Raw genomic sequence first — 16,130 nt, forward strand, 5'->3', positions numbered from 1 at the left:
AAATTAAAGTTAAACTTCACCTATCTTTGAAATTACCATTACGAATGATGTATGTAGGGTTGGCTGACTAACAAAAGGGTCAAAAACACAAATGTAAAACCTTCCTCCCGATTGAGCTGACCAATGTGAAAAATGTTCCAGTTGTGACTGTCCTATCTTCTATTTAGCCTTATTTCATCTAGAACTACATTATCCATTGTATCCTTTAAAAAAAATGTATAGGATGTTTTATTTGAGGGAGATTTGGCTGCTATCTGTATCACGAATGCATAGACATCCTTTGTTGATACAGGTTGTATGGTTCACCTTTATAACCAGTGGCAACACTAAGGTTTACTCAGTGGCAATCTTGATGATCAAGTCTGCCTGTGGGGAAAACTACTCAGGACAGTTTAGTGACATATCCAGGTAGAGAACTAAAGTTGAACTCCTTCTTCCCTATGGATTCTTTAACGACTTGTGTACTTTATAGACACTTGTAGAAGCAATTAGATCCTACCTCTCCAACTTACAGATGTTCCCATTAAATAAACTTATAGCATCTCTTTTTAATCACTTCCAGGTACTGAATGAAGTTGTTCTTGACCGAGGATTATCTCCCTATTTGTGTAATCTGGATTTGTATGTAGAGCGACATTTAGTGACATCTGTACAAGGTGATGGTGAGTTGTTGTTCTTGTTCTTGTTCTTGTTACTATTGTTTAACCTCAGGTCTAAGATATTCAAGCCATGACTGTCATTATTTTTGTATATCAAGCATTACATTATCCAACGTATCCCTTCTTTTTTATAATGGTAGAAGATGGGGTTTGAGTTATTTTAGCAGGTAGTGTAACCACTTAGAAGCTTCCTTGTTGTCTCATACGACTCCTGCAGGTTTTCCATTATGGACTAAGTGACTGTATAAAGGATGTTCATCTTGGTTTGTACAATTATGGAATGGTTGGCTTATTGTGACCTCATAGGAGTTGTCTCATTGGCTCATGCAATTGCATAGAGACTTCCTTCATATGCACTTAGACTGCTCATTTGTTTGAATGGCCAAGCAGGAGCATCCGCAATTGTTCATGTGACTACTTAAAGATTTCTGTGTTGGCTTGTATAACAATGTACACTGGGAAAAATGCTTCATGGCATTTTGTACCTCCAGGTACCAAAGTCTGGCAACAGGCCTGTATGTAATAATATAGAGTTATATATTGTTTATGTTATTATAACTGACATTTCATTGGTTACAATGAGTGTCTCAGTTGACCTGTTTGACAAAACAGCCTACTCATTAAGGAATTTTCATCTTTTTGTTTAATCTCCTACAATTATGAATGAACTAACTACTAAGTTCAACATAGTCGTATATGACATATTCACCAGTTACAACATTCGTCTATATAACACACACACACACACACATGCAGTTTAATCTTTGATGCTTGTCTAAGTAACTGACTGACTGTAAAGATAAAAAGAGGAATTTTTTTAAATAATCATAGTAGAAAAAAAATGATTTGTACAAAGGGGTGCTGAAAAATGCCTGGCTTTAAAGGTTTCAGAAAAGGCTTGGTCGGAGGCCGAACCTTCTAAGTTCTTTTACAGGGCTTAGAAAAACTGAAGGACCACTGCAATAAGTGTGTGAATCTAAGAGGGGAATATGTTGAATAAAATTATGATTAGATAATTTACTGATCCTCTTGTATTTTCTTTTACCCAAAGCCAGGAACCCCCTTGTATAACTAAATTAAGAACGAGTTGGGGGCTTATCAATGAACAGGTCACTTTTTTTTGTCTTAAATTGTTTCTTGTAAAGTATAATGTTATTAGTATATAAGGTATAATGTTATTAATGATAAAGAAAAAAGAGAAAAAAAGTTACAAGAAATTTGTTGATTGAATTTTTCAGGTATTATTATATCTACTCCTACCGGAAGTACAGCCTATGCTGTTGCCGCAGGTGCCTCTATGATGCATCCTAGTGTCCCTTCCATCATGATAACCCCCATCTGCCCTCATTCATTGTCTTTCCGACCTATTGTGGTACCAGCTGGAGTTGAGATAAAGGTTAGTTCATTCACAATAATGTACTGAGTGTTTTTGTTTTGTTTTTTTGTTTCTTTGCCATATATTCTGCATTGATTTTTATTTTGTTATTTTCCTTCCTTTTTCAGTTATTGATTTTTGTTTTTAAATGTTAGTGTGGTGATATATGTCAGTAGCCCTACTGTGTTCTATTAACATCAAGGTAGATATGTTTATATGGATAATTCTCACTCTTCCACGTCAACTGTTGTCATAGAGTGAACCTGACACAACAGAGACATGACGAATTATAATCAGCCATGCCTGTCCAATGTCAGACTGAACTATAACCTAGACCGAGAGCTTGATTAATAAATAATCATGGAGAATATATATATAGTGAACTATGCTAGTTCTCATGTAATTCACTTGCAAATATGACTAGTCATCCCCACTCTTGCATCTGTTGTTTTGTTTCAGGGGTGCTATAATAGAGCAGGTTTATTTTTCAATGATACTCCAGTTGATGATTATCTTGTTTATTGGGTTTCATTTAGTAATATAGTAAATCTTGTGTTACTACAATATCCTTTGTGTGCCTTTTTTCAAGATGGTAGGATATGATTCGAGGGAGAATTAACAGTTGCTTCTTGTAGGTCCAGTAACTGTTGGGGTGGCAACACAATTGAAGGTCAATGTATTTCCAAAGGCATGAAACCTCTACTTACACAAGTCACTGCCAGCTATCCCTCTCCCCTGACCTACATAATTTATAGTGCTCTAATTTAGCTGTTTGACATGGGATTCTTTTCTTTGTGTAACTGCTTCACTTATTTGACATTCTATTATTTAAAAAAAAAACAACTAATTGTTGTTATTGCTGTGGCAAGCTGTCTGAACTGTTAACACTGTGGACAAACTGCTTAGAGGCATATTATCCATCTTGGTGTTCTAAGTTCAAATTCTACCAAAGTCGATTTTTTTTTTTTCCCCCTTTCGTCCTTTTGGAATCGATGAAATGAGAACCAGCTGAGCACTGGGATCAATATTGTCAACGTCCCCTCTTCCCCAAAATTTCAGGTCTTCTACCTATAGTAGAAAGGATTATTTTTATTATTATTCTTAGGTGGTGGTGACAAACTCAGTAGAAAATCAGACAAAATGCCTTGCAGTGTTTGTTCTGGTTCCTTATGTCATCATCATCATCATCATCATCGTTTAACGTCCGCTTTCCATGCTAGCATGGGTTGGACGATTTGACTGAGGACTGGTGAAACCGGATGGCAACACCAGCCTCCAATCTGATTTGGCAGAGTTTCTACAGCTGGATGCCCTTCCTAACGCCAACCACTCAGAGTGTAGTGGGTGTTTTTACGTGTCACCCGCACGAAGGCAAGTCAGGCAGTACTGGCAACAGCCACGCTCAAAATGGTGTATTTTATGTGCCACCCACACTAGAGCCAGTCCAGGGGCACTGACAACGATCTCGCTCGAAAATCCTACGAAGGCCAGTCAGGCGGTACTGGCAACGGCCACGCTCAAAATGGTGTATTTTATGTGCCACCCACACAAGAGCCAGTCCAGGGGCACTGGCAACAATCTCACTCGAAAATCCTACGAAGGCCAGTCAGGCGGTACTGGCAACAGCCAAGCTCAAAATGGTGTATTTTATGTGCCACCCACACTAGAGCCAGTCCAGGGACACTGGCAACGATCTTGCTTGAAAATCCTACGAAGGCCAGTCAGGATGTACTGGCAACGGCCAGTTAGCTAAATAAAATTACATAGTATGGTAACTAAAACAAAAATAGTGCAATGTTTATAGATGGTACAAGAAACTCCTCCAAGTCTATTGTGATGAAGTCATCTTCGTCTTTAATCTTTCCAGGATTGATAAAAAAAAATAAAAAAAGTACTAGTCAAGTACTAAAGGTAATTCAGTCGACTAACCCCTCACCCTCCGCTACTGGCCTTGTGCCCAAAGATGCTGCGTCTTACAGAAGAGATAACAAAGGACTGAATTAATTGGTGACATGCAGTGCTGCAGAAAACCCAACCGTCTTTGGAAAACCATGCATGGCATTGGGAAAGATGTGTAACCATGGAAACCATGCCTAAACAAGACATCAGATCCTTTTGAACCTATGTCAACACGGAAATGGAATGTAGACACTGAAAGGGCAATGGTGACATCAGCAGTGGAAATTATTATTATTATTATCATCATCATCATCATCATCATCTCTTCTTCTTCTTCTTCTTCTTCCTATTCTTCTTCTTCTTCCTCTTCTTCTTCCTCTTCTTCTTCCTCTGCTTCTTCTTCTTCCTCTTCTTCTTCTTCTTCTTCCTATTCTTCTTCTTCTTCCTATTCTTCTTCTTCTTCCTATTCTTCTTCTTCTTCCTATTCTTCTTCTTCTTCCTATTCTTCCTTTTCTTCTTCTTCTTCTTCTTCTTCTTCTCACTTCTTCTTCTTCTCCTTTTTCTTCTTCTTCTCCCTTCTTCTTCTCCTTCTCCTTCTTCTTCTAAGGTGGTGGCCTTGTAGAATTGTTAGTACACTGGAAAAAATACTTCATGGCATTTTGTTCATCTTTTATATTCCGAGTTCAGATTCCACTGAGGTCAACTTTGCCTTTCATTCTTTCAGGGTCAGTAAAACAAGTAGCAGTTGAGCACTGGGGTTGATGTAATCAACTTATACCCCCCCACCCAAAATAAATTGTGCACCTTGTGCCAAAATTTGAAACCTTTATTATTAATATTGGTGAGTTGACAGAATCATTACAACATCAGAAATAATGCCTTGTGGTATTTGTTTCAGCTGTTTACATTCTGAATTCAAATCCCACCAATGTCAACTTTGTCTTTCATCCCTTAGGGATAAATGAAATAAGGTACCAATCAAGCACTAGAGTCACACACAACATGCACTTTTAAGTGGGCATAAATATTAACTTGTACTATTATCACTATACTTCATCTTGAAATTATATTTGGCTTAGATTTGATGGATCTGCTTACTATAAATTTATATAATCACAGGTGTGGCTGTGTGGTAAGAAGTTTGCTTCCCAGCTACATGGGTCCAGGTTTAGTCCCGCTGTGTGGCACCTTGGGTAAATGTCATCCACTATAGCCTTAGGCCAGCAGTATTGACTAAACACCTGACCTCAAAATTGTTGTTGATGGCTATGCTGTTATAGAAACAATATATGTCAAAAAAAAAAAAGAGTGCAAAACAGAAGATTTTCCATGTAAATATCTGTGGTTAACAAGTATTTTTGTGAGATGGTCTCACAATATTTGTAGACCCAAGTATTGCTATATTCTAGAATGTACCTAATCTTTAATCATATAAGATAGCTTGTTTTTTACCTTCACAGAAGCAATTGTGTATCATTCTAGTTGTACCAGTTGCAAATGCGTTGAGAGATACACGTCTGACATACCTTCATGTTTTAATTCAGTTGCTTAACCAGTATGATTCATTAGCTTGTCTGCTTACTTTTGTAATCATTTAATCATTTAGAGTTGCTGTTGATTATTAATACACTATTATCATTAAAAAATAATTAATAGCAACAGAAGCAGTATTAATACCAAAAGGTATATTTATCTCCACTTAAAAGTGGATGTTGCCGTCTTAGCACACAGAATATTGCAGTAGTTACCATGAAAGAAATTTTCATATTGGCTTTCTATATGATCCTATATACCATTAACAGAGATACATTGCTGCTATCTCCAGCAACTGAGTGTCCACCACTGACAAGGCCAAGGAAAACCGAAATCACGTGATCCGGTGGTCACAGGACCAGTGAGCATTTATCTCCCTGTTAACAATCTAGACAAGAGTGCTTTTATGCAACAAAAGCCAATATGAGATTTTTTCTCATGGTAAGACCTCAGTGGAATTTGAACTCAGAATGTAAAGACAGATGAAATGTTGCTATGGTAATGATTCTGCCTACTCACTGCCTTTTGATGACAATTATATTACTATGTGATCATCATTAAGGTGTGACGGGGCATTGGACAGCTCTGCATCCTCGTTGTTTGTTGGTGCACTCTCAAATTTAGAAAATACAGTTTACAAAAACCTTCCCACAATACAAATTAGTGCCCACCCAGAGTATTCCGAAGCACCTCCAGGTACCAAAGTTTGGCAACAGGCCGGTAGGTAATAATATAGTGTTATATATCCGAGTGAGATTGTTGCCAGTGCTTTTGGACTGGCTCCTGTGCAGGTGGCACGTAAAATACACCATTTCGAGCGTGGCCGTTGCCAGTACCCGCCTGCCTGGCCTTCGAGCGTGGCCGTTGCCAGTACCCGCCTGACTGGCCTTCATGCCAGTGGCATGTAAAAGCACCCACTACACTCTCGGAGTGGTTGGCGTTAGGAAGGGCATCCAGCTGTAGAAACTCTGCCAGATCAGATTGGAGCCTGGTGTAGCCTTCTGGTTCACCAGTCCTCAGTCAAATCGTCCAACCCATGATAGTATGGAAAGCGGATGTTAAACGATGATGATGATGATGATGATGATATTGTTGTTTATGTTATTATAACAAGCATTCCATTGGTTACAATGAGTGTCTCACTTGACCTGTTCAACAAAACAGCCTATTCATGGAATTAACATGCAAGTGACTGAGCACTCCACAAACAGGTGTACCCTTAGTATAGTTCTCAGGGAGAGGGTGACAAGACTAACCCTTTGAATTACAGGCACGACCCATTTTTGCCAGCTGAGAGGATTGGAGCAACATGAAATAAAGTGTCTTGCTCAAGGACACAACATACTGCCAGAAATTGAACTCACAGCCTTATGATTATGAACCAAAAACTCTAACCACTTAGCCACACACCTTCACATATTACTATATAATATACTATTATTATAAAATATTAAAGTAACATAACAGTAACCTCTTATGTTAATTTGATACGTTATGTTGTTATAATAAATTGTTATATGGGCTATTACTGTACTTGTAATTAATCCTTCTATGTGAAGTGTTGTTTGTTATTCACAGCTGACCCAAATATTGCTCAAACTAAACTGCTAGATAGAAGTGGTTCATAATTTCAACACCACTACTGACGCTTCTTATGTTCAGCTTTTCTCTCAAGATACTTACACTCTGATGGGTATGCACATTTACATTACACATCCAGCGGAGCATACTGGCTTCATTCCTTGCGAGCTTACGCATGTCCTCAGCAGTCACAGCCCATGTTTCACTGCCATGTAGCATGGCTGTTCGTACACATACGTCATACAGTCTGCCTTTTACCCTGAGTGAGAGTCCCTTTGTCGCCAGCAGCGGTAAGAGCTCTCTAAACTTGGCCCAGGCTATTCTTATTCTAGCAGTTACACTTTCAGCGCACCCACCCCCACTACTAACTTGGTCACCCAGATAGCGGAAGCTATCAACTACCTCTAGATTATCTCCCTGGAATGAGATAGAAGTTGTTTCCTGTTTGTTCACAGTGTTTATTGCACCTGAACATCTGCCACATACAAAGACTAACTTTGTAGTTAATCTGCCTTTGATATTGCTGCACCTCTTATGTGTCCATAGCTTGCACCGGGTACATCTTATAGAGTTACTACCTACTCCTTTACTGCATACTGAGCAGGGCCATCTACCTGAAGGGGTTTGTGTTTTATCTACCTTCCTACTTTTTAGGATTTTGGTTTTTGCTAGGTTGACTCTAGGGCCCTTCGATTCTAGTCCTTGCTTCCACACCTTAAACTTCTCCTCTAGTTCTGATAGTGACTGCGCAATTAGTGCAAGGTCATCAGCATAGAGTAGCTCCCAGGGGCAACCTGTCTTGAATTCCTCTGTGATCGCCTGGAGGACTATGATAAATAGGAGGGGGCTGAGGACGGAACCTTGGTGGACCCCTACCTCTACCCGGAATTCATTACTGTACTCATTTCCAACCTTCACCTTACTGACAGCATCTCTGTACATGGCTTGCACAGCTCTCACTAACCATTCTTCTATCCCAAGTTTCCTCATTGACCACCAGATAAGGGATCGGGGGACCCTGTCAAAAGCTTTCTCCATGTCAATGAAGGCCAGGTACAGAGGTTTATCCTTGGCTAGATATTTATCCTGCAGCTGTCTCACTAGAAATATGGCATCAGTGGTGCTTTTACCTGGCACGAACCCAAACTGCATCTCATCTAAATTGATTTGCTCCCTAATTAGTTGGGCTATGACCCTCTCCATAACTTTCATAACCTGATCTAACAGCTTGATGCCTCTGTAATTATTAGTGTCTAAAGCGTCACCTTTACCTTTGTAGCAGTTTACTATGGTGCTGCTACACCAGTCATTGGGTATGACTCCTTCGTGTATCACCTGGTTCGTAATACGGGTGACTAGGCTGTAGCCAACACTGCCAGATATTTTGAGCATCTCTGCAGTGATTCCTGATGGGCCGGGGGCTTTCCCTGTCTTCATACTCTTAATTGCTTTATCTACCCTGGTACTGTCAACTCGGATAGCTGGTCCCTCTGTTGGGTCGACATACGGCAGGCTCTCTTTCTCCCATTCATTCTCTTTATTAAGCAATCTATCGTAGTGGCATCTCCAGACCTCTTTCTTTGCAGCCTCATTTAGTGCAAGCGTACCATCATCCATGCGAACACATTTCTCTCCTACAACATCACTATTCTCTCTCCTACACTGTCTTGCAACACGAAATACCTCGAGTCTTTGGTCCTCACAGCGCAGAACATTGGCAAATCTTTTCTTATCTGCTTCCCCTCTGGCTAAATAAACCTGTCGCCTAGCTTCCCTTCTGGCAGATTGGTACAATTCCCTGCTACCACCGTTCTTCCAGTCCTTCCAAGCCTGTTTCTTTTGTCTAATAGCCCTGTCTACCTCCTTGTTCCACCACCACGTTACTCTGGGTCGAGAGGGGACTTTACACCAGCCACAGATCTGGTCTGTGGCTCTCAACAGGTTGTCCCGCAGAAATCTCCAATTGTCTTCCACGTTGTATGATACTATATCCCCTTCTATTTCGTCAAATGCTTCAAGTAACTTGTCTCTAAATCTCTGTCCATTTGCAGGGTCTTTAAGTTTCCATACCCTTCTCCCCCAGGCCGGTCTACTTCTGGGCACCCATATTGCCTTGATCTCGAAGTCACTAACTACTAATCTGTGTTGGGGTGTACATTCTTCACCAGGGAGGGTTTTGGCATTTATAAGCCTCCCTCTTTCTCTAGTTCTGGCGAGGATGTAGTCGATTTGGCTAGAGTGTCTGCCGGATTGGTAGGTGACTAGGTGACAGGCAGGTTTCCTGAAGTTGGTATTGCAAACCATAAGATCGGTTGCATCACAGAACTCCAGCAGTCTGGTTCCCTCCTCGTTGCGGGAACCGAAGCCATAGCCTCCATGTATGCCATGGAAGCCTCCAGCACGACGTCCAACATGACCATTGAAGTCACCAGCCACAAAGAGAAGGTCTCTGTCTCTTGTCGACAAGGTAGTTTGCAAAAGGGTGTCATAGAATTGGTCCTTCAGCCCATCCGGGAGCCCCGGTTGAGGGGCATAGGCTGAGATGACAGTAGCTAGCCTATGATGAAGCACTAGTCTAATCTTAAGTACTCTGTCACATACTCTAACTACCTCGATTACCTTATCAACCCATTTCTCTGCTAGAAGTATTCCTACACCCCCGACTCCGTCAGTGTTCCCTGCCCAGAAAAACTTGTACCTGTGTTCTTTGCCTGTGAGGAACCTCGCAGAACCTCCTCTCCATCTTACTTCTTGGATGCAGCACAGATCTACGCGTCGCCGTTCAAGCATCTCAACAATCTCACCAGACCTACCTTTCAGCGTGCCGACGTTGAGAGTGCCAATCCTGACAGTGTGGGAGGAGTGGGCCCGTGTGACCCTGGGATGGTGGTGTGCAAGAGAGACGATTGCGCTGGTTTGGACATGTGGTGAGAATGAATGAGGATAGCTCCGTGAAAAAGTGCCACTCCCTAACAGTTGAGGGAACCCGTGGAAGAGGTAGGCCCAGGAAGACCTGGGCTGAGGTGGTGAGGCAAGACCTTCGAACATTGGGCCTAACCGAGGCGATGACTACTGACCGAGACCTTTGGAAATGTGCTGTGCTTGAGAAGACCCAGCAAGCCAAGTGAGATCGTTGCCAGTGCCCCTGGACTGGCTCTTGTGCGGGTGGCACATAAGATGTACCATCCTGAGCGTGACCGTTGCCAGTACCGCCTGACTGGCCTTGTAGGGTTTTCGAGCGAGATCGTTGCCAGTGCCCCTGGACTGGCTCTTGTGCGGGTGGCACATAAAAGACACCATTTCGAGCGTGGCTGTTTTCGTGCGGGTGACAAGTAAAAGCACCCACTACACTCTCTGAGTGGTTGGCGTTAGGAAGGGCATCCAGCTGTAGAAACTCTGCTAAATTAGATTGGAGCCTGGTGTAGCCATCCGGTTGCACCAGTCCGCAGTCAAATCGTCCAACCCATGCTAGCATGGAAAGCGGACGTTAAACGATGATGATGATGATGATTCATGCAAACAAATATTTCATATCTTTGATTCATACCTGATTTGTAATAAGTATTTGTGTCAGTGCTTTTGTTTGGGTTGCTGAATGTTTGTATATTTGCATGTATGCTCAGTGTACAGACTAAATTTTACAGTTTACATAAACAGAAAAGAAAACTCAGTGTTCCATCCGAATATAAAAATATTTTAAAAAGTGAAAAATAGTAGCAACTAGATTATGGCCAGGAGATAACAGTTTATTCAACCTCAGCTTCCACCACAGTCTCAAGACAGCTGCAGAACCTAGCACACACATTCTTCATTGTGTCCCTGAGAAGATCTTTGAATACCTCCTTCATCTTGGCCACAAACTTGGTCTTGATTTTTACAGGTAGAGCAGTTGGTATCTTTCTTAATCGTGCCTTACACATAGTAATTCAAGGGATTGCAATCAGGGGAATAAGGAGGCCAGAAATAAGAGCTGGTGAAATAGAAATTCTCCAATAACCACTTCTGACTCTTTACAGAAGCATGGCAACGTGCCAAATCCTGCTGCTACACATATAATCTTCCATCAACAACCCAGCCAGTTTCACATAGTCATCTGAATTGAGCCTAAGGCCCTGTTCATCAGTTATTGGATGAACTCCAGTGTGCAGATGCAATCAGAATGTGTGCTATGTCTCTTCTTGCTGGCCACAGCTCTGTAGTCTCCATTGCATGTTTTACAGTCTTTACAGAGCATTCAACAGTAGTAATGATGAAGTAGTTGTATGCTGTCAACTTAATGTGACAGTCCCATAAAGGGAATAATACTACTGTTGTTTAGACCTAGGAAGCTGCACCGCTTCCTGTCGGCCTTGACACATTTCCTGTGTCCTTATGTTTACAAGGGGGAGACAAGCACCTCCACCCAGCTAAGCCTGCATCCAGAGACATGTTTCTGAGTCTTTGCTCATCATCATTCTGGAGTAGCATGACTTACTAGTCGAAGATGCGACAGGAAATGGTGCAGCTTTCTAGGTCTATGACAGCATACAACTGCTTCAATGTATCACTACTGCATAAATCTCTCTGAGAGATTTAGAAATATATTATTTCTAAGCAATAATGATGTTGGCATTTTGATACTTAGTGCAAATCGTCATGATACAGGTAACTCTTTTCTAGTAATCAGATGGCTTCCAGTCCTCCATGTCAGCTAACATTATCTCAACTACAACTTTAATCGTTATACTATTCACCAATGCATCAAGCTGTTCCTGAAAAAAGTGGATATAAAAATTTGTCAAATTTAGCCCGAACACCCTGTATATGTGATTATGTGCATGTTTTTGTATGTATGCTTATATACTTTTGTGTGGGGAGTTAATTCTGTGTACAGCTAATTCTGGACACAGCTAATTGCTAATTCAAAAAGGTGTGAAAGTCTTTTAAATATTTGGTGTTGCAGTTGATGGTATCCAAAGAAGCACGCAATACAGCCTGGGTTTCTTTTGATGGTCGTAGCAGGCAGGAGCTGAAGGTTGGTGATTGGTAAGTTATCTCTGAGTTATAATTGTTATTGTTACTTTTTTTGCCCCAAGTCAGCATTGATTAAGAAAGTCTGTGATAAAAGGTATTCCACAAAATCAGGAAATTCAGGATCACATTATCATAGTAATCAGTGTGTTTTTTCTAAGATGATGCGATTTGAGAGAGATTTTGCTGCTGATTTTAGCAGGTCAAGCAGCCACATTGTGGCTCATCTATATCATAGCATTTACATTTTATGTCCCTCTCAACAGTGCTGAACAGTCTGTGAGTTACATACCAGTAATTAAACAGTTTAGATAAAAATTATAAAGAGACACACTGGTAAATCTTTAACATAAAACACTAAGTTTATATTGTATCCTAAAAGAGCTGATAGAGCCTACAAGTCCTCCATATATATATATATATATATATATATATATATATATATATATATATATATATAGATATATCAATATATATATATATATATATATATATATAGATATATCAATATATATATATATATATATATATATATAGATATATCAATATATATATATATATATATATATATATAGATATATCAATATATATATATATATATATATATATATAGATATATCAATATATATATATATATATATATATATATATATAGATATATCAATATATATATATATATATATATATATATATAGATATATCAATATATATATATATATATATATATATATATAGATATATCAATATATATATATATATATATATATATATATAGATATATCAATATATATATATATATATATATATATATATATATATATAGATATATCAATATATATATATATATATATATATATATAGAGATATATCAATATATATATATATATATATATATATAATATAGTTATATCGATATATATATATATCAAGATATATATATATATCAACATATATATATATATATATATATACATCATCGTCGTCATTTAGTGTCCACCTTCCATGCTGGCATGGGTTGGACGATTTGTCTGGGGGACTGGCGAGCCAGAAGGCTGCACCAGGCTCCAATCTGATCTGGCAAAGTTTCTACAGCTGGATGCCCTTCCTAATGCCAACCACTCCAAGAGTGTAATGGGTGTTTTTACATGCCACTGGCATGGGAACCAGTCAGTGATCCTGTCAACAATCATGCTTGAACAGTGCTTTTAACATTCCACTGGCACAGGTGCCAATTAGGTGGTACTGTCATCAGCCATGACAGTGATTTCATTGCTTTGCAAAAGGTATTTTAAACTATATTATGTTATCTTTAGAATGATTTTTATGGAGGTTATATATATGAAAGTACTGGCAAACAAGTTTATTTTATTAGACTTTATATTTAAGCCATTAGAGAAAATATTGATTCTGAAAATAAATAGAAAAGGAATTTTTTCACAGCTAAAAATACTGATTGTGCAATGAAATTCAGTGTTCACATTGATTTAATATAAATGTTTTGCCTGTATATTTTTACATTCTTAATGATGTGAATTTTTGCCTTTGCAGTGTGAAAATCAAGACAGCAACTCATCCAGTTCCTTCAATATGTTGTAAAGATCCCATTGATGACTGGTTCAACAGTTTAGCTGAATGTTTACATTGGAATGTACGGAAATTGCAAGGAGGACCTTCATCGACCACAAGTATGGCTAGTCTGAATTCTGATGAAATAGAGTTTAATCATAGCAGCTAACCCCCAGTCTCTTCCTTTTGGACCCTTCAACATCTAGCTTACACAATCTATTCGGCTGTTATTGGCTGATTGTTCATCACACTTTTGCTGAGAGAGAGAGAGAGAGAGAGAGAGTGAGAGTGTGAGTGTGAGTGAGTGAGTGAGTGAGTGAGTGAGTGAGTGAGTGAGTGAGTGAGAGTTTTCTTGATCATTAAAATCATTTACTGGAAACAAATGAGTGATTGTCTAATGAAGTATATGAAAGTCAACATTTTATATAAAAGCTGGTTGTTATTCTTAAAATTGGACTATTAATGCTGGTTGTTTCCTTTTAAATTATTGCAGTGCAGTCGTACACTGATTTTTGAGATTTATCAGCACAGACTGTACGTAAAGTTTCTTCCAATCAATATAGGGCTCGGTAGTGATACTCGGCTCTCCATTGTTTTATTATTACTATAATTAAGGTGGTGGAGTGGTAGAAGCGTTAGAGCATTGGACAAATGTCTTATGGTACTTAGTTACGACCCTTTACATTCTGTGTTCAAATCCCACCTAAGTCAACTTTACCTTTCATCTTTCTGAGGTCAATTAAATAAAACACCAGTGCAATACTTGGATCAATATAATTGACTAACTTCTTCTTTAAGTTCGAGGCCTTGTGCCTATCTTCAAAATGATTATTTATTAGACACTTGGGCCAAGACCTACAAGATTTCATGGAAAGCCATCTTAGACCAATATAACAGTAGATGGTTATGCTTGTTACATATTTTGTTAACAATACACCCCTTCCCTATCTTTTTTTATTTATACATTTTGGTGACTGCTCCGGACTTGTGTACTTATTTCCTGACATTATGTAATGTTTAGTATAGCTAATTATTCATGTTCTGTAATTTGTTGACATTAATATAGTTACAAAGAATTTGTTTTATAAATGGGCTTTTCTTTTCCATCTAACAACTTCTTATCTTTGTACCAACTCATATCTTCATAAAACATGAAGCTGAACAGAACATTTCTATATTATATAATAGTTTAGACAGGATATTTCTATATATAAAAATTTAGACTGGGACACTTTTATATGTATAATGCAACTGTTGAGACTGGACTTTACTATCTGTATAAAATAAGTATTTAGACTGGATATCTTTATCTGTATAATGTAACAATTCAGACTCTTCTCCACATCAGTTGGATTTTCTTACCTTTGTTGACTGTTAACTAAATGTCACCATTTTGTGTTCTCCTCCTAACTGTGATAAGCATACAAGAAATCGAAACAAGACATTGTAATATTGTAAATAATTATAAAACTTCAGTGACGTGAGATAAACTTCTTGTTGTTTTGAGGCTTAAGCAGACAAAGCTAAACTGTACCTTCTCTATTCCTTTGAGGCTTTTTCATTGCTCAATACTTATTGTTTACTTATATAGTGAAGAAATAATATATGTATGTGTGTATATTCTGAATATATAATATATACATTTGTGTATGTGCGTATGAAAAATTTTTATGCCGTTACTTCAAGAGAATAGCTTTTACATAAGCCAAAAGAAAGAAAGCTATGAAGCATTTCATAGCTTTTCTAAATCAACAACAATGATCTAAACAGACCAGTGTCTTCAATTAATTTGCTGTATTTCTTATGCTGTAACTGATCAAATTGGCAATGGTTGTTAACTCTCTTTGAAATGCTAATTTTCACTTTAATTTATTCTTTTGTTGATGTTGAATTTTTTTAGAAAATTTCAGCTCTATACTTCATATTATTATTATATAAAAAAAAAAAATTATTAATTTAATATTCCAAATTTTAGATCTGATGGCTCTACTTTCATAACACTTCCATTATCAACCTGTTCAAAAATTTGGTAACTGACTTACCATCTTATTGTATTTTACAATATTTGATATTCTTAAGAGAAAATAAAAGAATAAACATTTTATATTTCATTCCATTCTCAGCAAATAAATTGCTGTGTAAAAACAAACAAAAAAAGACTATTAAAATATTTTTTTACTCAAAAGCATTCTTGTCTTTTCTTTTATTCCTTGGCTTCTTTTATTTTTCTCATCAAATACAAGAAGCTGCAATTCTTTTTTATATCTTGTTTTGTTACTCACCTGTCACTCTTGGCTGCATCTGGTTTCATTCATCATAGCTTTACTGTTCACTTGTCCTTGCATTGGTCTGACAGAATTTGAGGTGGATTTTCTACAGCCAGATACCAATCCTCACCTATTTTCAAGCAAGGTATTATTTCCCGATGACCAGACATGTCTTCATGGAAAAATAAATGAAGAACACTACTTACACAACATAATTAGCTACATTCAGTTTCCATCAAC

General features: G+C 38.2%; 1 protein-coding gene across 7 annotated transcripts in view; it reads left to right on the plus strand.

The window, feature by feature from the left end:
* LOC106884388 (NAD kinase) overlaps positions 1-15,808 on the plus strand; it is an 86,547-nt gene extending 70,739 nt beyond the window's left edge. For 4 of the 7 annotated variants that reach the window (XM_014935741.3, XM_052966010.2, XM_014935742.3 and 1 more), the window contains 4 exons: positions 563-662; positions 1,898-2,055; positions 11,990-12,072; positions 13,606-15,808. In XM_014935741.3, the coding sequence (XP_014791227.1) occupies positions 563-662; positions 1,898-2,055; positions 11,990-12,072; positions 13,606-13,792 (528 nt within the window). In that variant the 3' untranslated portion in view covers positions 13,793-15,808. The remainder of the gene's footprint in view (positions 1-562; positions 663-1,897; positions 2,056-11,989; positions 12,073-13,605) is intronic. The other 3 variants (XR_016241272.1, XR_016241273.1, XR_016241274.1) reach the window with 1 other exon arrangement.
* Positions 15,809-16,130: the final 322 nt, after the last annotated feature.

Source organism: Octopus bimaculoides, chromosome 3 (assembly GCF_046866305.1).
Source record: "Octopus bimaculoides isolate indiv1 chromosome 3, ASM4686630v1, whole genome shotgun sequence".
Classification (NCBI taxonomy): Eukaryota; Metazoa; Mollusca; class Cephalopoda; order Octopoda; family Octopodidae; genus Octopus; species Octopus bimaculoides.